Source organism: Diuraphis noxia, unplaced genomic scaffold (genome assembly GCF_037042655.1).
Source record: "Diuraphis noxia isolate RWA-SAM2 unplaced genomic scaffold, SU_Dnox_SAM2 contig0006, whole genome shotgun sequence".
NCBI lineage: Eukaryota > Metazoa > Arthropoda > Insecta > Hemiptera > Aphididae > Diuraphis > Diuraphis noxia.
This window is the reverse complement of record NW_028301716.1, coordinates 445,310-473,038: the sequence shown is the minus strand read 5'-3', so window position 1 is coordinate 473,038 and position 27,729 is coordinate 445,310. Positions and strand designations below refer to the sequence as shown.

Here is a 27,729-nt window from a genome sequence, read left to right as displayed (position 1 = left end):
TTCCGTCAATTGACTTATTTGAAAACATTTTTTTTTTTTTACACGGGCTGTATATATTATGTCAAATTTATATTTTTTTTTAAATACTTTTTAAACACTTTTTTTGTACTAATGTTTAATATCCTGTATCCAATATTAATATAAATATAAAAATTAAATTAAATACCATTTTTAATAAATTTTATACTATAATTTTTGACATTTTATATTCCTTTTTTTTGCATTTTAAGTGCATATTTTATTGCATATTTTTGACATTTTTTAAGGTTTTTTAGTGCATTAAATTCACAGCCCTACTTATGACCGTTCAGAATGGTAAATGGTAAAAAAAACCAAAAAATTAAAAACCAAATTTTTTAATTTTGCTATATTATGTGTATGTCATATTTCACTGGACATAGGTTTTAGTTTTTTAAGTAAAAATGTAGATCAAAAATCCAACTAATTAGGAATAAAATATAAAAACATAATTCTAAACAATTGTATAACATTATAATAATATCAATTCAATTCTTTTTTTATAAAATGTATTTTTTATTGAATTTGACATCATTTTTATTAAAAGGTCGGCAATGTCACAATATATACCTTAACATCAAATAATAATATAATATTATATTTTAATTGTATTAAAAAAATTGTCAATACAAACATCGATGACGATACCATATACTAAGAATAATGATTTAAGATATTTAAAGATAAAATAATTTGATCAGTCGAATAAAGTAAAAATTACCAATAAAAATATAATCAGTGGAATAAGTAAAAATAATAATTTTAAAAAATGTATGTTATCGATATTTTATTGTAAATGAGATGGTAGTTAAAAAGTTTTCAATATCGTGTATATGGTATACCGTTATTATAATCTTCACATAATTTTAGATTCTGAACGAAGTGATGAATGTATTGATTTTACAATAATGTGTGTGTTTTTTTTTTTTTTTTTTGTGTCTGTGTACAGCATAATTAGTCTAAATAATGCTTCAATTTCAAACTTTGGGGATGGTTTCCGATGTAAAAGTGAATATCCTTGGTGCATTATAGAGGTCAAAAGTAAAAATTTTCCAACAGTTTTCAAAAAAATCGAGAAAAACAACAAAAAAAATGACAGAAAAACGGGAATTTTTACGCAAAACCAGTTTTCGACCAAATCGATTTTTTTTATAGGGTTTTAATTCAAAAACTAATCACTGTAAATACTTAAAATTTTCACCAAATGTTTATGTTAATGTTATCTATATACAATTTAATTTTAAAAAATTTTCGACTTTTTTTGAGTTATTTATAGACAACTGAAATTTTCGATTTTTTTGAGAATTTGTTTTGAAGTGTCGGTAAAAAAGTTTTAAATGACCTAAAAAACTTGAAAATTTAATACAAGGTTCCTTATGAGTTGTTCTTATTGTAGCTAAATAAATTAAAAATCGTTGGTCACAATTTTTTTTTATAAACGTTTATAGTTCAATTTTTTACGAAATCTGTCGAAAATGCGAAAATTTGCAAGTAATTTTGAAGTTTAAAAATCATAAAAATTTTTTGTTTATAACTAAGGATTAAAAATACAACACTAAGTTTCCCATAAGTTTTCCTTTAAGTAGCTATAGAGAAAACTCCAAGTATCATTATAGGAAAAATTTTAAGTGCGTGTGAATTTGAAATTTTTACGAAATAGCATAACAATAACGATTTATCCTCAAACGATTTTTAATATTTGTTATTATTCAAAAAGTATCAGTCGTAGATACTTGAAAATTTTACCAGTTATTAAGATTGTCGTTTTCTTTACATGATTTAATTTTAAAAATATTTTGACTTTTTTTGAGGTATTTATAGACAACTGAAATTTTCAATTTTTCTGAAAATTTTTTTTTGAAGAGTCGATAAAATTTTTTTTGCCCTATAAAAATACTTGAAAATTTAATACAAAGTTCCTCATAGGTTATCCTTATAGTGATTAAAAAATTATAAGAATACATAGCCACCATTTTTTTTTATAAGCATTTGAAGTTCAAATATTGACTTAATACGTAAAAATTACGGCAATTTTCAAATTATCTTAGATATAAATTCATAAAAGTTTTTCTTTTTAGATCTAAGATTTTAAAATTTAATACAAGGCTCCTATCATATTTTTACAGTAGCAGTTGAAAAAATAAAAGAAATATATATGAATAATTTTTTTTTAAAAGCATTCAAAGTTTGAATTTTGACAAAATACATAAAAATCACGAAAATTCGCAAATTATTTTAAACTAAAAATTCATAAAGTATTTTCCTTTTATATCTAAGATTTGAAAATTTAATACAAGGCTCCTAACATATTTTTACAATAGCAGTTGAAAAATAAGAGAAATATATGGTTATTAATTTTTTTTATAAGCATTTACAATTCAAATATTGACTAAATACGTAAAAATTACGGCAATGTTTAAATTATCTTAGATAGAAATTCATAAAAGTTTTTCTTTTTAATTTTAAGATTTGAGAATTTAACTCAAGGCTCATAATATATTTTTACAATAGCAGTTGAAAAATAAAATAAATGCATAGTCACATTTTTTTTTTACAAGCATTTAAATTTAAATTTTGACAACACACGTAAAAATGACGAAAATTCGCAAATTATTTTAAGCTAGAAATTCATAAAAAATGTTCTTTTTAAATCTAGGATTTGAAAATTTTTAATAATCTATAATATATCCTAGACAGATAAACCGTCTCCGTTCAGAATCGTTTTTCGTATACAATGATACCTATCATTGCATTCAAATTTAACCTACCTTAGTCAGAGGTCCACCCCACCCCCAATGTACAGCAGAGCGCGCGATACCCACTTACCCGCTTTTTTTAATTGGATTTGTATTTTTTTGTACACCGTTTTTTTGTCGTTTCTTTAGCGGTACTCCTATAGTTGAATTTGGGCTAACTTTGTTTCATCAGCTGCCACTTCTAACCTTATTTTTTTTATAATAGTCCAAATTGTTCATAGCCGTCCCAAGGGGGGGGGGCAAATGGGGCAAGTGCCCTAGGGCGTCAAAAGTATTATGAACTTAGGGGGCGTCATAAAATGAATAATAAAAAGACAATTTGGTGTTTTTATTTTAGATATTAATATTTTCTTTTTATATTGTAATATCGAAGATAAGTACCTATCAAATATTGTAAATTAAAGGGTAAATATCATATTATATGCCTTCAATAATATATAATTATCTTATCTGTGGACACTGGACTGTCCGACCGTGATTGACTGTGAATCATGATTATTAATATTAATAATATTAGTTTTTTACTCAAAGATATGATATTATGTTTTATGTACACTGTATATGTATTAATATCACTATAACGTCTATAACTATATGTATAGTTGTCATTGATTAATGATTATACTAGTATTCAATAATAAACTCATTATCAATTTTACCCACTTGTAAAAATAAATCGGGTTACAGTGGTTCGACTGAATTCTATAAATAAACATCGCTTATTCACTTGTACAAAATGTAGAATCTACAACACTTCAAATGACTTTCCCTAATGTTGAAATTGCCTTTAAAATTTTTGTTTGTATGCCATGCTCTAACGCGAGTGATGAAAGACCTTTATCTGTACTCAAGAGAGTTAAGAATTATTTACATTCATCTTTGGCAAATGAAAAAACATCGGCATTATCTATTTTAACTTTAAGCATTGAAGATGAAGTGGTCCGAAGCATAGATTGGAATGATATTGTGGAAAAGTTTGCAAAACTTAAAGCTAGGAAAAAATCTTTTTTATAACCCAAATAAGTAATAAGTTTATACATAATGTTCAAATATTGTAAATATTGTAAAATATTATATTATCTACCTGTTATAAAGTTATTAAAACATTTAAAATTATTAAAATTAATTATTTGTTCTTATAAATATAAAAGGTGTAAAGTACTTTGAATATTTATGTTAATATATTATAAATAACTCATAATTATATGTACTTTATGAATAAAAAGATTTTTTATAATTTTATTTGGATATACTGTTATATGTAAATAGTGATAATATATTTCTTTCTATAATGTACTCAGAATAATACAATCAGTGTCAACTTCAAAAAATCATAAAAACAAATTAAATTAATTTATATAAATAATATTACAATAATAATAATAAAAAAATAAGCAGGAACCTTTAATGAATAAGTATTTAACATATTTAAGGTAAGAGGTTAATTAAAAATATGAAGTCAATATTTTTTTTTGGGAGGGGGAGGGTCCCGGAGGGGCGTCAAATATTGTTGCCCTAGGGCGTTATTGGTGGTTAGGATGGCACTGAAATTGTTGGATGTGTTTGTCCTACTAATTAACTAAACCTATGATTCCATCCTTCGGTTTAATTGTTCGTACGTTCTTCATCATTTAATAAGTTGAATTGTTCCATAAGTTTAGTGGAAAAATAGGGGGGCAGTTTCTTAAGACTATTCTGTTACTTTCATTTCTAACTTGCCTGTATTTGCCATTAACGTATGTTGTATCGAATTAATTTAATAAAATTTCAGCCTACTCAGGAACAGTGTTTTTAAATATACCATACCATATTTGACATCTCCAACGCGTAAAAATGACAAGCCATCCATTTTTTCCACAAAATTAGATTGGATTTTGATCTTCTCTGTATTGGGTCTGCAACTCTAACTCTTGTAATTTCCGATAGGTCGATTGAGTTAAATGGTAGAAACAATGTTGAATGTGTATATCTTGTCCAAGAATATGTGTGATAACTGATAACTGTGATAACTGCACGTTAAAAATCAACATGTATACTACCACAGGATCAGGAAATAAATGTTATTCTTCACATTTTTTTAAAAGCGTAGTGAGGATTTACTCATAAGTTGTCAAAGTTTTATTCTGTAAGAGAATGTATACTGCTGTTGTAAAATTTCTATTTATTTCTACACGTATGACACACAGCTGACTAAAAAGTTTTGAAGCCAAAGCAAAGTTTCCATCCACAGAATGGTGGACAATTTCCCCTAGGACATTTCCCCCCTTTTTTTTAAAGTTTATTATTGAATAATATAATATTAATTATTATTTAATAAGAAATTATTTTTTTTTGAATAAAATGTTATTTTTTTCATAAATATAATCAATTATACTATAATTAACTTTATAAATTTATACTATAAATTAGATTTTTTTTTCATAAATATAATAAAAATTGTATAATAAAACGTAAAAAAATTATATAAGGATAATAGTCTAAAAATTTCGACATAAAAATGATATATTTTGTAAAAAACATTTAATTTCTGATTCTTTTTTTATATCTAAGCATATATTTTGTAATCGTCTTTCATATTTATTTTATTTTGTAAAAAAACCGTACCTGTTTTAATTTTTAATAATTTATTAATTGTCATTGAATTTGACTTTTGTAGTGCTTCAATGAACATCCAAATATTTGGATGCTGAGTTCTTACTAAAGTTTTAAATTTATTATTGAAACCTTCACTTATATTATTAGTTCTACCTGTGTTTTTCTTTATAGCATTATGTAAATTCCATAAATAAGGAGGAAATAATATTACTTAATATAAAAATAATATTTTATTTAAAAAAAAGTAATTTCTTATTAAACAATAAATTATATTAATATTAATCGGGGGGAAAATGTCCGGGGGGAAATTGTCCGGATACCCCATCCACATACCATCTCGAAGAACCTGCACTAAATTGACATTTGCTACTACCAAAACAAAGTAGGTATAACAAAGTTCAGCTGTTTTATGTATTTTTAAATATAAAAATATATATTTATTATTTTTAATTGTTCAAAATGTACAAATTTGGTTACGAAAGTATTCAACAGATAAAACACCTGGGCAGTTGAATTATTATTGATCTACGTTTTTAATTAGAAATTAAAACTTATGTCTAATGAAATATGACATAATAATATATGGCAAAATATAAAAATTTGCTTTTTATTTTCATGGTTTTTTTTTCGTTTGGTTTTTTTTCTATGGTTTTTTCCTTGATTCGTTCAGAATCTATTAACACAAAATGTAATATTATTTTACGTATTATTATGTAGGTGAAACAATGAAACCTAACCCGTCGACCGTAATAATTAAAAATCGATAGTTCCACCCTCAAATAAAAACGTACGAAGCCCTTATACTGTCATTGATAAATCAATATAGGTAGGTATACACAGTGCACATACGCATCGTCAACGTTTACAGTGGCTCTCGGCCGATGTGCCGCGAGAAATGTCTATTGTCTGATTTCTGATATTTGTGATTACCTAATGAGTAATGATTACATTGGTAAAAAAATATTGAAAACAGTACTTTATTTCATTACATCTGTGTAGAGTATTCTAAAACTTGTTTTGTACAATATTGTGCCGTGAACCAAAAAAGCTTGAGAACCACTGAATTAATAGTATCAGTGATACTGTTACTGTAGTATCATTATTCAACATACCGTATTCACGACGTCGTGTGTGGTGTGTGATAGTGAAAGAGCCCGTGCGTGTGTGACTGTGTGAGTGCCATCTACCTAATGGGAAACTGGGAAAATCATGGCTATACCTACCAACTATGCAGCAGCTACATACCACTATACCAGCTGCATAGTGTCTACTTCACTAGTGAGACAAAGACCGTTGTTGGCGCTTGCGCAACAACGGACCCTGTTATCGATTGTTTGGCGTTCGGAATATTCGGATTCGGACACGTCGTCCCGTGTGTTACCGTCTGCTTATCAGTGACCGCGATCGTACTTAATTATACTATCATCCCATACCACCTAAGACTTTATACCAGGATTACAAGTACAAGGTCTATGGTTATCGTGGTACACACAGCGAGTGCCTCCCACCAAGAGACTCATCGTTTCAGTCGCGGTTAGTGGGTACTGGTCTGGTCAGTGGCTTGAAAACTACTACTTAACCACGCGCCAGCCATAGTTCCGTTTTAAAGCTTTTATAGTTTTATGTTTTATCGCTTCTGAGCTCAAATCGATAACGGCTGCGGCACTACGGTAGTATAACTGTAGTAGGTGTGTTAAGCAAGCCGTGAAGGCGTATACCCGCGCGTACGTCGTAAATCCATAAAAACTAATTTTCGATTCTGTTGATGGTTTCAAGATAAAAAATTAGTCGTTGGACGACTAAGATGTTTGACATCCGGAGTCCGAACACTCCGAACTCGATACCTCTTACCACTCCTACCGGTCAAGAGCTTTGTTTTTATTAACGTATCGAAATGGAATTATGATTGTTGATAACTAATTATGTGTAGATAAAAAAAGATAACATCATTAATCATTGTTCCGTCTGCCGTCGTTAATATTTTTTCTTCTTTTTCCGTCGCAACTGGAATACCAAATATCAACGGAAATTAATATCGTGAGTTAGTCAATTCTTCGAAGATACGACTCCGCGTCATACGACTGTAGTGTTTATCGGAAGATATTATTTTTCATCCATATTATCAATATTTTCTTTCACGCTATGACTGTTCCGCCTATAAAATAAGATATGTTTTCAAGCACGATGGACTGAACTGAAGCTGACTCATTGACACCACACAGCTGTTCAACGAAGTAAGTACCCAGTAAGTGGGTTAGTTAGATCCCTTATACCTAGTTAGTTGTAGGTAATACCTGCCAGGCCTAGTGAGATGGTTCTTGTAAGCATCCTTGACTTGATTTATTGACAATTTACAATAGAATTTACTCTGAATGGAAATAGGACCTGACTCAGGTCACTCGAGTTTGAGGAGTTAGAATGAATTTATCATTAAGATAATGCCAGTATCATTAGCGAAGATATCCAAAACCTGAGTGGGTAATATCAGAATGAATAAAACTGGAGTTAAACTGCTACCCTATGGAACATCTGTTTTTAGTTATATATACAGGACAGTTCATCTTCACCACTTACTAAAGATACTGCTTGTTTGTACCTATACAGTTGTATTATAAATAATAAAAAGTCCTGAAGAAAATAACCTAAATTTTCAAAGAAATCGCTCATAATCAAAAGTTTGAGTGACATCCTAAACAATCCATACATGTACATCATAGTTTATTTTCAAGGGATTGGCATATAACTTAAATTATCATGTGGAATTAATGTAGGAAAGATTGTGTTTTCAATTCAAATTGAGTGTCTGGAATCGTGTTTTGATTTATAAATACTAGATTGATTTTTTTTAGTATCATTCTGTTTATAGTTGTTGAGAATTAAAAGGGATGATAAGAAACTGGTCAGACAATAAGAATAACAATCAGGTATGATATGTGGGTTTTAAATTGATGGTTATAGAGTATTTCAACAAGTGAGGTATGTGGAAGAAGACAAAGATTGAAATTAAGAAGGCTTTCTTTGGAAAATATTCAACAATTTGATGATAAGTTAATCAGTGGTCAAGTTGCTTATATTTGGTACATTTAATCATGAATTGAATTTATAGTAAATATATAGTTTGTAAACAAGGTTAATGAAGAATATAACTAATATTTTAGTATTTATTTTAAAGTTTCTCTTTTATCTCCATTAACCGTACAGCACATGCTTCACGGTCAAAAAGACCGGGCTTTTAGAATTTTGTTCATTGTTTCAAAAATACGAAATATTAACCTAACTCAAGCTATGTACCTTCTAATTAGATGATAAACTAAAATTAGATACAACTCCTGACTGTTTACGATTTGATGCCTGTACTATAGAAGGGTTCAAAGTTCACTACCTATCAATATACCGTCTAAAAGACCATGTGCGTGGTATAATGTGACATTAATACACAATTTAATTTTATGAAAACTCAAAATATGGTTTTTTTTTTTTAAATCTCATATCACCGATAAGACGTTATTTTCTATCTATAAAACATAAATGAATATTTTATTTTCATTGAGACTGGCAAGATTGTTGCTAGTTGACATTGGTTCGCCATACTGTGTGTAACTACGAAGTTTAATTTGTTTATATTATGTATCAATAAAGTGATTTAAAATTATTAATTTTTAATTTTTGATTTAAAAATTATTTAAAATCAATAAAATAATGATTGTTTCAATTTATCGAGTTTTAATTGAAATATTTTATTACACAGTCAAAAACACCGTGTGCGTGGAACCTCATAAATATTTTTAATGTGTGTAATCGAGGGTTAACCAATTTGATTTTAAAAATATACCTATATGGTTGATACTATTAACATTTAATTAATTAATTTTAAATTATGCATAAATAAAAATATTTATAATAATATTATTATATTTTTATTTCAACTGAAAGGTACAGTAAAACCCTTCTCGTCCGCCACTGGAGTAGGTACAAAATACAAATAATAAAATATAAAATATAATTAATATAATTATTTAAAATCGTTGATTTGCAAATTGGAAGTAAACTTTCTTTAAGTATTCAATTCACGCAAGCTTCTCATTAATGTACTCAGTCATACAATTTTCCAAGCGTTTGTTATTTTTTTTCTTGTTTGCTAGTATAAGTTTCCTAGTATTATTACTTCGAAATTTAATATAATTTAATGTCTGAATGCTGTTTATTGAGAAACCGTAGAACCCGAGAACCGAATGTCCCTTAATCAAAATATACCGGGGACCAAACGTCCTATGTCTTATAACTCTCCAGGACGAAACGTCCTATCTTAAAAATTGCCGGGGACAAAACTTCCGTTGACTGGTTTTTTTGACGGGGCGAAACGTCTGTTTACCACCTGGTATACAGTGGTATACATATAATAAAAAATCATTTTTTACATTTCGAAGAATATTTTGTTAATGATTAGATTCTTTAGTATGTGTGTTTTATATCCATCCAATAAAATAAATTAATAGGAGACTAACTAATTTTTTATGCTTTGTAATACTATTTATAAAATGTCAATTTTACTTTAGTTTTTATTAAAAGCAAATATTTATATTTATAGATTACATTTCCTAATTCATTTTATTTATTATCAAAATTATAACTTATAATTGGGTGTGCTACTTTTATTGCTATTTTTATTGTAACTTTTATTACGGTTATAAAAATATTTATTAATTTACAATTATTGACAACTCTTTTGTGGTAAACTAACTCAATAGGTACCTATTAAATTTGAATAATAACTTTTGAGCATCAGTATTTAAATATCCAATTCCTTGTTAGATATTAAGTAATTGTTGAATATAAGTACATTAGTTACTTAATAACATTTTAAATTGTTTAATTGAAGAATTGAAAAATGCTTATTCTTATCTTAAGTTGTTTTCACGTAATCAGTTAATTATATCTGATTCCTGATCTAATCAGTAATGCTCACATTATCAATCTATTGTTCAATTCTTTCATGACACAATCAGTTATTTTATCACTTGAATGTACAGTTTTAGTAGTTTTAGTATAGTTTTCATCTTAGATCATATACTATGGATGGAGCTATGCGTATACCGAATTGTGTCCAACATCATCCACACCACCATTAGAATTTCACGGTACACTACACAAATGTGCATGCCCCTAACTTTTGGGATGGATGATGTTGGACACAATTATACCCATAGCTACATCCATAGTATATGATCTAAGGTTTTCATAAATACTGAATTGCTTATATAGGTATCTAATTTGGTTTTATAATTTTCGACTGTTTTTGATGTATTGTTATAGGAATACTAACTGAAGATGGATAGCAATATATTTCATGAATTTAATGGTCCTGCTAAAGATAAATGTAATTATTATAATCGAACGAGAAATAGACTTCTTATTACAGCTTATGAAGGAATACCTGAAACTCTTTTACTCAATGCCTTAGGGTGTGTTGTAAGTATGAATATTTTTAATAATAATTCCTATATATGAATCACAAATTCACAACTTACAATGTATGTTTCAGCTCTTAGTTTTATTTTTTGCTTTCATGAGGAAAAGAGCATGGGATTATGGACGTTTAGCATTAGTCAATAAAGATTATGAAAAGTAAGATTTAAAAAAAAAATTTATGTATTCATACTATTTTGAATAATAATTTGTTTAGGTGGTCTCGTATATTTTATGGTACAACTGATGAAAATTCAGAGAATAACATTGAAGATGGTAATTCTACAACTACATTAGACAACTCAATGCCTGTTGATAGAGGTTTATTTTCTTGGTTCTTAACAATTATACAACTTAGGTAATAAAACATTTTTTTTAAATATTTTTTTTCATAATGTGAATACTCGCTATACCTATTTGTATCCTATTATTTTAGAGATGAAAAAATTTTACGTAAATGTGGTTACGATGCTGTTCAATATTTATCATTCCAAAGGCACATAATGGTGTTAATGGCTATAATTACTGCAGTTTCTTTAGGTGTGGTACTTCCAATAAATTTTGCTGGTGATCTAGAAGGTGATGAAAGATCATTTGGACATACTACTGTTAGTAATCTTCATCCTGAGTAAGTTATATTATTAGAACTCACAATGTCTGGTTTGGATTACATAAGTAACATATAGATATAAGCATGAGAGAGCAGTCATGTTATTTGTGAGAATTTTATATGTGTTTGTTGAACATTTAATTAACTCTGATAACAAGCCTCAAGATATGCGTTTAGTTTTTATGATTGATTTGTGTGCATTAGTTAGTACATAGCACAATATGTGTATGTACATCCATACATAAAACTAAATACAAATGTATGTTCACGTTCACGTATGATCATGTTGAATAGCAAACAATAATGTGCATACATGTGTGTGTAAACACCCTTTAGGTTAAAGTATTACATAAAATCTATGCTACTGTTTTTGGTGCCTTTATCTGGTTTAATGTAAAGTTTCAGAGGACATTATAACCGCATGTTTTGTTTCCATCTTACAATTGCATAACATAGCAAGTTGTGTACAATCAACAGATCACGTTTAGCTCGGTTAGTTTAAAAACTAGAGTGAATTGACCTCTCATAAAATTTAAAGGTAAGATACCTAGGCAATATTGTTGGTTTGTTATTATATTTTAATTTTAAAGCGAGTTATGAGTTTTTTAAGTGGTACAAAACAATTTACTATATTGAAATACTTATAACTCACTTCTAAATCAAAATATAATATAAAGCTCATGAGGTTGTCTTAAATGTCAATTCACTCTAACATTTAAACTGACAGAGCTAAACGTGATCTGCCGAGTGTACAATTTGTTATGTTACGCAGTTACGCTCTTGGAAAAAGGAGACATGCGGGTATAACGTCCTTTTAATATGTTGTCTTAGTATATGTGTATAATTTACAAACTGTTCATTTTTAGTTCACCTTGGCTTTGGGTACATGTGACTATAGCCATGTTATATTTTCCATTAACTATTTGCATTATGAGAAGGTTTTCTGTAAATCTTAAATTAGAAGAAAATGGTGAATGTTGGTCACGTACGTTGATGATAACAAATATTCCCAGACGAAATTCTGACATAAATGATATGGATCGACATTTTAAGTTAGTATTTTTTATGATTATTTGTTTTTTTTTTCGATATCATTGCAAATTGTTAAATATTAGGTATCTATTAATTATACTCAACTAATTTTTAGAGAGGCATATCCCGAGTGTGAAGTAGAAAATATTCAACTTGCGTATGATGTCAACAAAGCTAATGAATTAGATAGAGACAGGTACATTAAATACATTTTTTAGTAATTAGTAAATATGAGCCTCTATAATATTGAACTATTACTAGTTAACTTAATATAACATTTTATATCATAAATAATTAGTTAATATTTTATAAAGTTTAATTTATTATTTATTAATTATTATTTGTTTATATGTATAGAAATGCTGCAGTTCAAGCTAGACAATATTGTGAAAATCATTTAAAAACTGTAGGTGAACGTCTGACAGTGCAACCCCATGTTTGTGGTTATATTTGTATTTGTTGCGGTTTCTGTAGTTCTAATAATTTAGATGCTATTGATTATTATTCTCAAGAAGAAGCTCGGCTAAAAACAGAAGTAAGAAATTTATGACATCAATTTTAGTAAACTGTTGGTTATTTGTTATTTAAGTCTTATAGAGTAACCTTGTTTAAAAAAAATGTGTTTTATAATTTAAATACTTGGTGAAAAAATCTATGTAATTGCTTAACAGTTATCATGTAATATTAATAACGGCTGTTTATATTTATTTTTATATAGTATGTTTTGAACAATTCATTTTTAATTCCCAAGGCATTCATACTATAATACATGCACAATAAACATTCTGACTGAAAAGAAGAGCATATTTACTGTTTATATGATGGCGTTAAAACCACTTTTTTACCGATATCCGATACTCCAATATGTGCTGCTTATATAAAACCGATACCCGATAATATATGGAAATATTAAAACAAAACGCATGAGCCGATACTATCAACTGATAAATAATAAAACCTATACCCCATAACATAAATATTACCTTGAAAACATTGATTATTAATGGTAATAAATGATTATTTAATATTGATAACCTAACCTGTGTATTTGTAAATTGTGATATACTATGCAGTTTGATAGGTTTTTTGGGTATCCATTCTAGTATTTGCCCATCCTTAGTTAAAACTGTTTGAAATTAAATTGATTTTAAATTCTTAAACTACATAGTGCGAATGTCTTAACTTAAATGGTTTACATTTTTTAACGGTTTTTATAACTTGATACGTTTATATGATAGGATTAAAACGGTTTAAAAGATGTATTAAAATATTTTCATTTAATTCTTTAAATTAATCTGTTAAGTAGGTATTACAAATTTAAGCAACTATTGTAATTACAACTAGCATTAGTTAATATTCAATCACAGAACTACATGGCTTTTGAAATAAGTGTGTATTATCTAGTAGTCTGACGATGAAATTATATAAATATCTTTAATAATAGAATGACTATAAAAAATATTTAAGTTAACACACATAGGAACTCTGAATATAACTTTAAACTTAATTGATATTTGGATAGCACCATTACTAAATGATTGATTATTTTAACTATTAGATAACAGTAACATAGATGTTTTCTTTTGTTAATATTATACTGATAGGATGTCTACTAAAAAAATTAAACTCCTAAATCTTTAATATTTTACGATTTCTGCTTACATTATTATTGTTACTTTAAGAGGATGCCAGCGCACTATTTGTTTTCTCTTTCTGGCTCACTCGTAACATAGACAAAACGCATATACACAGAATCATTTTTTCTATATCTTGAAGTAATTTTAGTGTAAAACCTCCCATTACGAAAAAGATAGAAAATAATATTTTTGAGGGAATGACATATTGATTTGTCTAAATATTGTCTCTTAATAATTTAAACATTATTTAAATGTACAGTGTTTTTTTGTTTATTTTGAAAGTCAAATATCAATAAAATATAAAATTGATATATCATTCCCTCAAAAATATTATTCTTTATCTTTTTTGTAATGGAAGGTTTTACTCTAAAATTACTTAAAGACATAGAAAAAATGATTCTTCGTAAATGCATTTTGTCTATGTTACGCGTGGGTCAGAGAGAGAAAACAAATAGTGCGCTGACATCCTCTTAAGCCATTCATCAAACATGTTTGTAAAATTAAATAGTATAAAGGTATGTATAATAATAAAAATAATTTTAAATACAATTAATAATATCCGTTTAAAACACTTATAGGTGTCACTGCCTGTTTTTCCAACTCCTCTATTCAACAAAAAATACTTAACGGGATGGGATTAACTCTTGCCTCTCATTAATAAATTAAATCAGCATTTAATCCAACTTTAAAAATTTTCTCTTATTTTAAAGAAAATAAAAAAAAATTACAAAATCCGACTTTTCTATAAGGTATGATGATTTTTCATGCAAGAGATAATTTTTTTCTTCTAAAAACGCACCGGTTTTGATGCTTTTAAATGACGATGTTAGTTTTAAGGATTGGTCCCTTTATATTCAACATCTGTAATTCCTTCTACTATTTTCAATATCCAAGTCGGAACTATTGGAAGTATCTCAACTCATCTATTTATAATATAATCTCCATTGCATTTATATTTTTACCTTAGCAAACATTTGTTGATTTCAAAAGTTTCAAGTCTAATATAGCGTTTTCAGAATTAATAATTGAATAAAATTCACTCATTAATTTTGTCACATGGATAAAATAAAATGCAATGAAAAGTAGAATATTTTCCTTGTTTTGAGATGTACCTGCTATATATTGTAATTAAGGTTGTTGAGAGTGAATCGTTTTTCCGTGAATTCAGACCAAAAAAAAATATATATATATATACTTTCATGAGTCCAATTTAAATTTTGAAAATATATTTAAAAATATTTGCTTCTTTTCAAGGTTTTGTAAGAAATTATTATTTTTTTTTATTGACATTACAGTACATTAAAAAAAATTTAATTCTATACTAACTAGATAATTTAATAGATCGAAATTTTATTTCTTACAGTATTAAAAAATAAGAGACTCAAACATATCTTTAAAATGAAAATCAGGTTTTCAGTACCGACTACCAGATGAATTTTCTTTCGTTGTTTGGTACCTCTATAGTCAAAGGAGTCGATATTTATTTGATCGCAAAATATAATGTAGTGTAACTCCACGTACATATGCTATGGTTTTTAGATGTAGTTTATCTTCAATTATCTAAAGTGTTTTAGGAATGAATGCTAGTGGTCTGCCATAACTATACCCACAGCACCCTCAATGTATATTGCTTAAATCCAACTCCTTAAAAAAGGTCCACTATCAACAATCTTAAGACAACTTCAATAGTTATGCTATAGCCAAATTTATTATCTATTAAATAATGGGACTTCAATGATTATTATAATGTACATGGTTCATTCTAACTTGTGTGGTTGATCACATATTGCACAAATAATAGTTTGAATTGATTTAAGGCATATGGTTTCATCATTGTTCTATAAATTGTTAGTAAATCTGAGTTAATATAATTATTAATTCAAAATGTAAATTTTTATTATACCCCATTTTAATGGTGAACATAATGTGCTATAACTATGCAGTAATTATTAAGTAAAAGGTCTGAGTTGTTGATAATGGCCTAAGGTTGTATCTGAAATAATTGATTAAGATAATTAATTTAGTTCTATTGAACATTTTTGCATTAATTTATAGATAGAAATTTGAAAAAAAAAATACAACTTGCTTGCTAGACTTTTATGTAATTAAGTGTATTTGTATAAGATATTGGCGTTGTACGTAAGAATAAGACTGGTCGGCCTGTAATCAGAATCAATTTACAATGATCATGTAATGAAGATGAGATTATTTTCATGGATATTGAATATGATAATTTAAAATTTTAATTTTTACAAAATTATGTTTCTTGAGATAACCAGCATCTGCACAATTGTAATAGTCACATTATTGATCATTAAAATTTTTAGGAAATAGTTGACTATTGTTGCTTTATTAATGTTGCTCATCTTATAATATCTGTTATCATCTATACATTTATAGTTAGTACAATATATTCTTAACAGAGAGCAACCGGCTCTAAGATAACCTATCTTATTTATTATATTTACTTATTTTATTTATTACTTTTAGTTAGAAGCAGAAAAAGAATCCGCTTTAAAGAGACCTCTTGGTATAGCTTTTGTAACTATGACAACAATACATACAGCTAGACTCATTCACCAAGATCACGTTTACAAGTTATCCAAATGTGGTCGTCATAATCCACCTACCAGTTCTGTAGCGGGTCTACTTCAGCCTTATCGTTGGAGAGTAACTTTTGCTCCTCCTCCTGATGATATATTTTGGTAATTTATATTATTAATATGCATATTTTCTAGTTAAGATATGAAATAATATATCCATAAGTAATAAAGTTTTAAACAAACTTTATGAGGATTTATCAATTTACTAATATTGAAATTTCACTACTTCATATTATTATTATTATTTTTCATGTTATTTCAAAAAATAATTAAATTGATTAATGTAATGTTTAATTATTGCTAAAAAATTATTTCAAATTAATTACTAATCCTTAACTACAAATTTATAATGCTTATACACAATCAATGTTGGTTTTAAAATAATTAGTTATGGGTTTTTGTTCTAGGGAAAATTTGACTGAACCATCTCACAATCGATATTGTAAAATTGTATTAACAAATTCATTTTTAGTGATAATTTTATTTTTTTTGACTACTCCTGTAATTGTTTTGAATGTTATGGACACTCTTAAGCTCAGAGAAATAGAAAAAGCTGTAAGTTGATATTTATTTTATCGCAGTATATAAAATAATAGCTTATAGTGTGATTTAAAAAAAATAATTTTTCAATTTTTTAACAGAGTCCTATTTTATCAGAATTTATGCCTACATTATTGTTGTGGACTGCGGCTGCATTATTACCGGTATTAGTTATAAGGTCTGATCAGTGGCTTAGTCATTGGACAAGATCTAAAAGAAATCATTCCATTATGCGCAAAACGTTTGTTTTTCTTCTTTTTATGTGTTTGATACTTCCATCTTTGGGATTAACTAGGTAAGTAGCTATAATTAGGGTTGTAATATGCCCTACAAATTCAAAATTATACTCTAAAATTATTTTTATTTTTAATAATTTTGATATAAATAATAACATTTGGTTTCAATGTTACTATAAATTTTAAAGAATTGTAAAAGCTTAACAGGCAGAATTGTTCGTTATGGATTTTAATTTTTTTTATAGATTTAGATCTATATTTATTAATCTGTACATAGTTATGGTTTGTTAAATGTATATAAATTCAATAAATAGAATGAACAATTTTAAAATAAAATAACATTCAAATTTTAGATTCAGAACTCCAAAACACCTAAAATGCTCTAAAAATGCAAATTTAAAACTTCTTATTCTAATTCAAAAATACATCAAACATATTGATAAAATATACACAAATGGTTCACGGCATCTAAAATGTTGGACCCTATTAATTGCGAATTTCGTCAATAGATAGCGTGTCATAATAGAAAAAAATTACTACTGCATGGAATGATTGATGATGGAGGTGTGATTGTCGCTATATATATATATATATATATATATATATTCTATACCCGTATACTGTATAGAAAACCTGTTAAAAATAATCTGCAATAAGAAAATATATCCTATTCATAATTTTATTTTACAAACAATATTATATTATGTTTATTACCTCTAGTGGTACGTATTATGATAAAATATATTATTTAGTTGAATCATCATTCAATCATTGAATTTAAAATGTTAAAGGAAGTAATTACTGTAAATGCTATACTTTATAAACAATTATTGTTATATGTTGCCATTTGCTTTCTATATATATCAGTTATAAAAACAGTGTTTTTGTTAAATACATAATTTATAAAGTAACCATCGAAAATTTTTATATCTATTAATTTTTGCTTAAATACCCACTAAAATAACAATCAGAATACAAAGGAAATGTTACAACTATATGATGCACTATCATCATTGAACAAAGAAAATAAATATGAAGAGCTAGTAACTGAATATTGTTGTCATCATCATCACTTTCTTGAAAATATGTATTTGAATCAAGACATTGATAAAATATTAATATTTTAAAATGCTCACAACTCATTATTTTAAAAGTTAAAACATCGTAAAAAACGGATCATGAAAACTTAGATAATGTTTTTTTTTTAAAGTTTTATAGTAGGTCAATTGTTAATTTACTCTTATATCAATACTGATAGCACCGTATTGAAATTAGCAAATGGAAATTTGGTATGTCATTCAAGTGTTCTTACACCTGCAGACAACACCTGCAGGTGTGACGTTCTTTTAACTTCTTTTACAAATTCATATGCATGAGGAGCTGGATAACTTGTTAGTATTGATACAGGTACGCATAGTGACATACATTGATTAAAAAAAAAACTTGTTAAGCCAATTTACAAGACAATTTTTTTAATAGTCTAGGATTTATATGGCAGTCTATAACTTTTTAAGAGTGTGAGAGGTTGTCTTACATTTATTAACCGTATTTATATATTTGATAACTTGATAAGAATCTATTATTATTCTTAAATGTTATGTCACTCGTTAATAAGTTATTGCTTATATTCTTAATAATATGTGAAACATAATACACAGCAAGTATTTGATTATCATTTACTTATAAGTCCATGGATTTTCTTTACTAAAACATAGTTTTGATGATGCTGATCTATTGTTTTGGTATGGATCATATTTAATTGCTGTGATATGCAGTTTTCTACTTATTAACTTATAAATTAGTTACATAATACTCTCTGATAAAGGCGTTGCTTTCATATAACTAAATTAGAGGAAATATGAAACTGGTAATTTTCATGGCAAATAAATTCCTCTTATTTAAATCATTGCTTTACTTTCTAATCACATTATTCCTCCCAAAAGTATTCAATTATTCATAAGTCATAACTTTCTAACAATATCTAAAACTTGAATATATTAGCCGTTTTCTAAGGTGTTTTTATTTTCATTCATCAAATATTAGGTTACAAAATGTTTCTTCATGGAACTAATTTTCATTTTTATTTGTTTATACAAATCAGAATTAATGTTAGGTTTGAATTTTCAAGCTCCGATCCAACGCTTTATTGTAAATAAATCCAAATAAATTAAAATGTGTTGATCTTAAATATTTATAAACTGATGAAGATTTATAAAAATGAAAAAAATAAAAATTTTTTTTTAAAACATGCTTTTCTTAATACTACTTATTACACGAACTAAAAAGTTGAAAATAAACTTACTTTTAAAACAATTTCTTAATGAAACTTCAAGGTTATCAAGATATTACTAAAACTGTGTCTAAAATGTATTTGTTGCAAAATTTTTAAAACTTGTGAATTACAAAAAACGAAAAGCATGGTGCACTTATGATAACTCCAATATAAAGTCACTCTACAACTGAATCATTAGATAAACTTTATGATAAATATTTTAAAGATTATTGATTATACTTATAATTTTGTAAGAGATATTCTTGACTCATAGGAGCCCCATGCTTTTCGTTTTTTGTAATTCACAAGTTTTAAAAATTTTGCAACAAATACATTTTAAACTCAATTTTTGTAATATCTTGATAACCTTGAAGTTTCATTAAGAAATTGTTTTACTAGTAAGTTTATTTTCAACTTTTTCGTTCATGTAATAAGTATTATTAAGAATTTAAGAAAAGTATGTTTTTATTTATTTATTTTTTTTGTTGCGCCTCTGGAGATGACCTCCAGGTACACCCGCCATCGGCAACCTGTTTGTTCAGGTCAAGAACTGACAACTGGGTCATTGCTATGGTCTCCTAGGTTATGTAGAAGTGACTTAAATTGAACTCACAAGATTTGATGACAACAGAAATGAATGAATGAAACATTGTGAGTTAAAGAAAAGCATGTAATAAAGACAGAGAGAAAAGTCTTTCATTATTAGTCTATGATATTTTACATATATACTTTGGTAGGTTTATATTTTTATCATTGTTTGATAATGAATTGATGAAAAACTCAACGAATTAAAATCTTTTGATTTTAAATAAATGCCTGGCACTTTTTGAAATATAATACTTGATTAATATTTTTTTTTTGTTATTAAATTTGATTATTTATACGAGGTAAAATTGTCTCCACTCAAGGTCATTGTATGCAATGATTTATCATTGGTTTCAAGTATAACATATCCATTATAATGATATAGTTGACAACTATTGCACAACAGAATGGTACCCACTTTCCACCTTTTTTGCTTATTGCTTTTTATATCCGAGTTATTGTTTTTAACTCATAAAAATGTTAAACTTTTTTCAAAAAAAAGAAGATATATTTTAAACACTCCAACAATTGTTATCTATTACTTTGTGAAGATCAATCAAAATGTACTTATTTATTTAAGCTTTATTCTACTTTGGATGTTTAGCTTCCAAGACAATTTTGTTGGGAGGTGCAGTTGCTACCATTGTTCCAGTGTTACTAGATGTGCCTGAAATTTTAATCCACATTCTTGATCTGTCTAGATCTTTTAGAAATCCATACAAACATAAATTCTGATTATTTCTAGGACTTTCTGTAAGAATAATACTTACATTTACTCACACAAGACGTAATTAATAAGCACTTATATATTATAAAGATTTTCTGTAATTTGTGGTTACTACTTACAAATAACTTGGGCTGAGAAGAACTTAATGTATTAAAAAAAAATGACATATGTGCAAACATATGCTCTTAAAAAAAGCTCAAATATGCTGTTTAATATTATGCAATTATATTTTTATAAAATGTACTTAAATGGGAATTAATTTGGGAAAAGGATAACTCTTAAAAAAAAATTTTATGAGGTTTAAATTGCTTGTGTGTATTTTTTCTTTGTAGATCATAAAAAATTATTGTCTTAAAATTAAAAAGTTATACATATATGTAGGTAATAGAAGTTATTTTTTGCAAATTATCATCTATAGATTATTATGCATAGTATATACATATTGCAAATATGAAAAATCATATAAATTAAGTAAAGTAATTTTTTTATATTTTAAATGTATGCATCATGAAACAAGTTTGTACCTACAAAATCAGATTTTTAATATTGTTGTTGCTACAACAATACAACAAATCTTTTGTATTTTTAGTGCCCAAGCATTCCTAATGTTTGCATTTCAAGCTGGTATTGAGACTTATCGTTGGCAATGTGTGTTTTTACCTGATAAAGGAGCATTCTTTGTGAACTATGTAGTTACGTCTGCTCTTATTGGAACAAGTTTAGAACTCATACGATTTCCAGAACTTTTTATGTATGCTCTCCGATTATCATTATCAAGGTATGTGCAATATTCAGTAAAAGTTTATGTATAGTTTAAATAATATAAACAACCTATTAAACTGTTTTTCAATTTTATTGGAAATTTTTTAGCCAATGATTACTAAGTAAAAGGTCTGAGTTGACGATAATGGTCTAAGGCTGTATCTAAAATAAATAATTTTGATTATTCATTTAATTCTATAAAATATTTTAGTATTGGTTTGTAGATAATAATTAGAAATAAAAATAAAACTTGCTTGCTAGAATTTTTTTAAATTAAGTATTCCTTTTCTAAGATACTAGCTTTGTATGTAAGGACAAGATTGGCCTGTGACCAGAGTCTGTATACTATGATCACGGAATGAGATGAGGCTCAATTTTATAAATAGTTATTCAAATAAATATATTTGTCACTTAAAAATTAAAATCTAAAACAGGACTTAGTTGTACATCTAATATTGTTGTGTGGAAATTAAATGTCTTGAATTTATTTTACAATTTTCCTATCCCTTCATTAATTATTATTATTAATCTTGTTAGTTGTTGTTTTAGTCATGAATGAAAGTAGATAATTAAACTGAATTTGTTACTGCATCCAGTATAATAAATTATGGATGGTTGATACTGTGATTATTAAATATATTATCTTTATATTCTTATTGATAACTATAATGAATTTAAATCATTAATAGTTCTAATATTTGTTTTTTTTTATACTGAATAATAATTTTAGTATTAAGTAGGTGAATACATTTTTATTTTATAATTTATAGATCGAAAGCAGAATCTGCTAGTGCTAGAAGACTTATTCTTTGGGAATTTCCATTTGGTGTACAGTATGCTTGGATGCTTATTATATTCTCAATTGTGACAGTGTATAGCCTTTCTTGTCCTCTTATAACACCCTTTGGTAAGCATTATTTAAATAATGTTTATGATGCATTTTATATAACCAAAAATTGTTAATTATTGGTTTTAGGTCTTTTGTATATGGTTACTAAACATTTCGTTGACCGTTATAATATATATTTTGCTTATGGCAAATCAAAAATTAGTAAACGCATACATAGTACAGCTATAAATTGTGTTATGGTTTCCATTGTACTTTTACAAGTAAGTTTTACTTCGCTGTCAATGTTGCGTCATGGACTTCATGATATCACTTTATTTGCCTTGGTTGGACTTATAATAACATTAACATTTACATTATCTCAATGTTTCTTCCGAAACTGTACTGCATGGAGTCCTATACTTTATCAAGTAAGTAAATTCTATGAATCTAGATTATAATGTCATTACAATATTGAACTATATGGCTATACGACACAAGCGCTAAAGGTACAAAAATGACCTATCATTTTCACTAATCTAATATTGTATATCTGTTATAACCAAAATTTGAAATAAATGCCAAAGATGCAAAAATGATATACAAGGTGATTCTTTTATCAAACAACACTTATTATTTAAAAAAGTATTGACTTTTTTCAAAATATTTTTGCATATAGTTTTAAGTTGTTAAAAAACCAATGTTTTTATTAAAAAATTATATTTTTAAATATTTTTTATCCTTATCATTTTTTAAGTTTTTTACTTTTTTGAATAACGACATAGAGTTTTCATTTCATATTCCAAAGCAGAATATTTTTCTAAGTATTTTGATTCATAAAAATCGAATTTAGGACGAGTAGTTTATGAGTTATAAGTATTTAAAGTTTAGACAAGCGGAGTAATGGACAAACATTTTGCGGGGTAACCCCGTACCACTCCACTCTGCCCATCTATACTTTAAATACTTATAACTCATAAACTACTCGTCCTAAATTCGATTTTTATGAATCAAAATACTTAGAAAAATATTCTGCTTTGGAATATGAAATTAAAACTGTTGTCATCCAAAAAAGTAAAAAACTTAAAAAATGACAAGGATAAAAAATATTTAAAAATATAATTTTTTAATAAAAACGTTGGTTTTTTAACAATTCTAAACTATGTAAAAAAATATTTTGAAAAAGTGAATACTTTTTTAAATAATGAGGGTTGTTTGATAAAAGAATTACCCTGTATAATTTGTGCTAAAATGAATATCTTATATAAGTAGTTATTTAAAAATTGCCATCCTATAAAAAGTTATAGTGTATAATATATTATACTAAAATAATATTCAATAACAAATAAATAAATAAATATAAATTTAGTATATCCGTTGCGATTTTATAAAAAAAAAAGTCAATAGGTAGTAAATTATAATTGGTATACATGCAAAAATGATACTTTATCAGTATGATCACTATATGAATGGAACAATGTGCCACATAAATTTGATCTTTTAAATGTTGATGATATGATTCAGCTGCATTTGTAGTTCATATAACCTCATTATACAGAATTTCAGCCCAAATTTTAGATAGAAATTACTAGAATCAATGTATGTTTCTAAAAAGTAATAACTAAGTTTGGGGTTATTTGATCTTCAGATGTGATGGATATTAAATCTGCAAAAGAATCAGATTCTTTGGTGCACAGCAGAATAGCCAAACCAAAAAAAGGATTCAACTAAATCCCTATTTCAGAGTTCTTCATGTATTCATTTCAAAGACCTGAGTTTTGAATTTTCCGAAACCACATAGCCCCAAATGAAATTTACAACATTTTATTTTTGAATTTGGAAAAACTGCTAAAAATCCATATTATGCTGCTTTTTCAAAATCAACTAAGAGTGTTTTTGGAGAAAATTCTAAATTATATTTTTCTTACAATTTCTGTATGTATTCCCACATTGATTCGTATAACTTTGAAGTTTTACATTATAGTTGACAGTAAATTAAATGTTATTAATTAAATCTTCCACAGTTAAAAACATGTATCGTATATAGCTGGTAAAAGAATTTCGGACACATATAAAATGTACCTTACTCACCATTAACACGAACAATTGAATTCATAGGTTTATCCATCTCTATTTTATAAAGAATATTTATTTTTTACACCTCAATGACACATTCCCACTGGCCATTTCTCGCTAAAATCTATATTTTTGTTCGTTATATAAAATATACACAACACCTTTATTCATAATAGTTTTTATAAAATCAATTTTAACGAATGACGTTCTTACACAAATGCTCACGAAGTAGGTATTAACAATGTGTTATAACACAAAACTGCTCATACACTGTCTATGTGACAATCTATCATAATCAGATAATACATATGTTAATTAAGATTAAATGTTTGGAGTTTTTGAACAATATAGTTCTAAATTTAATATCTATTTACTGTGGCATACAAGTACCTAGGATTTTGGCGCTTATGTCTTTCACCGAACTATATAATATAAAATACATATTTACGTTTCAACCTTTTAAGGTAAGAAATCCACGTACAGTTCAACCAAGTCCAGCAAGAAGACGTGATCATTCACATGGTTTTGACTATGTCCCTGAAGTATTACGTCAACCTTTGCCACATACAGCCGCAAATTCTCTAATTACGTTGACACCAAACGATTCTGGTACAACATTGGATGATTTGGAAATCGAGATGAGACATAATGATGATAGATCAGATTATCATCCACAGACTAAAGTAATTATAGAATCTCAAAATCACTGTGATCAACTATACCAGAATTATGATTATAATCAAACAGTTCCTATATAATAAGGTAGAAAAACTGTGATTCTTATTTTTATAGTAACAAAATTAATATTATATATATCTATATTTATTTTTTCAGAAACATATTCCGTTTTTACTTTTAGTTATCTTATTTCACTTTATAGATTTCATTTTATTTTATATTGTCATTGAAAATAGTTTATGCTGAAATTACTGACATTACCTATAAAATATTTTCTAAAACATAAATTATAATATTTTCATAAAATAAATTACCTGTTGACTATAATATTTGCTCGAAATTGTTATTAGAAATAACTGGTGAACACAGTTCTAATTTTAACACATCTACAAATTCAGAAAACATAACATTAAGTAAATTATATTGTCCTATTCATAAGGTTTTAATCATATTTTCATAATAAAGAGGTTTTGTATCCATAATAATTTTTAATGCTGTTTAAAAATAATATCATAGAAACAATAGTTTATGTATGTTAAACGTTTTTTCTTATCATTATTATGCTAATAAGAGATTTCTTTGAAATTTATAATTTAAAGAAATTTTACTCTTGATCAGACCATAATCAATTATAGTTATTCTTAATATATTTATATAACACATATATTCTTCTTTTTTCATCAACATTGTGTTTTTTTATACAATAGCTTAAAATGAAAGAATATTTTTTCAATTAAATATTTGTTAAACTTACTCTTCATTTTACATGTTCCATTTTAAATTATTTCTTTGATGTAGTTATACAGCACAAGATAATAATCAAAAAAAAATTATCTCTACTATATACTACATGTATATACTGCTACTAAATGTTAAATAATTGTCTTGAATATAATAAAGCTTTTTATTTATTAATTTTTTTTTTTTTTGAATACAGTATAAAACAACATAATATTTTTTTATTTCTCTAACAGCAGTAATTTAAAACCAATAATCAAAAATGTATAAAAAATTAATATTAATTTTAATTACCTTATGGAATATAATTAACCCATTGATAAATTGAAAATTATTATTTTTACAAAGCGTTCATAGTAGTTAAATGTAAATGATATACAATTAAAACTGATTTGATGGCAATTGATAAATAGCAATGGTAAAAATGTGCAATAAAATTATATTTATATTGTGTGATTTACTGTTTTTTTAAACCACATTGATTAATAATTGTATAATTATATTGATCTCTGTGAAAGCTTTTGAATTATTATTGTCCATTAATGTATTGTTATTAACTTAATATGATAATTTTACCTAGTTCCCATTGTCAATGTTAGTTTTAAATATTTTAACAAAAAAAAAAAAAAAAAAAAAAAGTGATAAATAATTGATAGTAATTTTTCTTATATGCTAACAATTAATTTACATTAATTTAACATACCTTTTGTTGTTGTTCTATAACCAATAATTTGTCATTACTCAAATTGGCTCATAACTGTAAGCAATATTGTTTTTCAAATTTGTAGGAATTAATTTATAAAATAATGTACTTATAATGGTATATGATTGAATTCTATACTGATAATTTATATATTAATAATTATACCAACACCACAATCGTTTGTGATAAAATTTTTAGTAAGGCTTATTGTATTAATAACAAAAAATATTGAAATTTTACACATTTATATAACTTTAAACAATAATTTACAATTGTATAGTGTGTTTCTAGTCTAAAAAAAAATCATTATTAAACTAATGTAGAGCAAGCTATTAACTATTTATTTTTTTTTAGTATTAAGAATTTTTTTTTTGTACTTATATCTGTTTTAACGTTTGTGACACCTGCAATATTTTATAGCTTATAATTAATTGTTATTATATAATTTATTCACTATCCCATTTTGTTTTGATTTCCAATTGAGAGAAAATTATTATCATTCTTAAATAACATTACACGTGTATGTTTACTCTTAAACAGTAACATTTATTCAAAACTTCATCCATGATTGGATACTCCTTATTTTAAATTTATAATTATATAACAAAATGTGTATTCGAGTATATTTATAATTCTTTTTTTTGTTATAAATTTTCCAGCTTTATTTTTTATGAATAAAGTAGTTATTTTTTTGTCTTTTTAATATTTTTAGAATCTCTTGAATAAAAAGCATTTAATTAATATATATATTATATATTTTAAAACTTATGTTAATTTCATTGTTTGAAATGTTGAATAAATGTTTTTAAATTGGTTTAAATTAATTAATTTCCCTGCATTATTGTTAATTATATCAACATTTATCTGCA

General features: G+C 26.2%; 1 protein-coding gene across 4 annotated transcripts; it reads left to right on the top strand.

The window, feature by feature from the left end:
• Nucleotides 1-6,525: 6,525 nt before the first annotated feature.
• On the top strand, nucleotides 6,526-27,688 carry LOC107163189 (transmembrane protein 63). Of its 4 annotated transcripts, XM_089229961.1 has the most exons (16): nucleotides 6,622-7,603; nucleotides 10,683-10,838; nucleotides 10,912-10,994; nucleotides 11,053-11,193; nucleotides 11,272-11,463; nucleotides 12,312-12,497; nucleotides 12,593-12,673; nucleotides 12,835-13,012; nucleotides 16,605-16,819; nucleotides 17,125-17,272; nucleotides 17,359-17,552; nucleotides 21,667-21,855; nucleotides 22,610-22,746; nucleotides 22,816-23,096; nucleotides 25,206-25,503; nucleotides 25,576-27,688. In XM_089229961.1, the coding sequence occupies exons 2-15, from the start codon at nucleotides 10,698-10,700 to the stop codon at nucleotides 25,497-25,499; spliced, it is 2,460 nt and encodes an 819-aa protein (XP_089086087.1). In that variant the 5' UTR covers nucleotides 6,622-7,603; nucleotides 10,683-10,697; the 3' UTR covers nucleotides 25,500-25,503; nucleotides 25,576-27,688. The 4 variants fall into 4 exon arrangements, with proteins under 4 accessions (XP_089086088.1, XP_015365957.2, XP_089086087.1 ...); XM_015510471.2 differs by having other exon boundaries at nucleotides 6,554-7,614; nucleotides 25,206-27,688; XM_089229960.1 differs by having other exon boundaries at nucleotides 25,206-27,688.
• The last annotated feature ends 41 nt before the right edge of the window (nucleotides 27,689-27,729 follow it).

Coding starts and splice junctions, on each gene's coding strand:
- LOC107163189 (XM_015510471.2), top strand. CDS start 10,698: ATGGATAGCAATATATTTCATGAATTTAATGGTCCTGCTAAAGATAAA. Junction 11,194..11,271: donor TTAACAATTATACAACTTAG/GTAATAAAACAT, acceptor CTATTATTTTAG/AGATGAAAAAATTTTACGTA. Junction 23,097..25,205: donor GGAGTCCTATACTTTATCAA/GTAAGTAAATTC, acceptor CAACCTTTTAAG/GTAAGAAATCCACGTACAGT.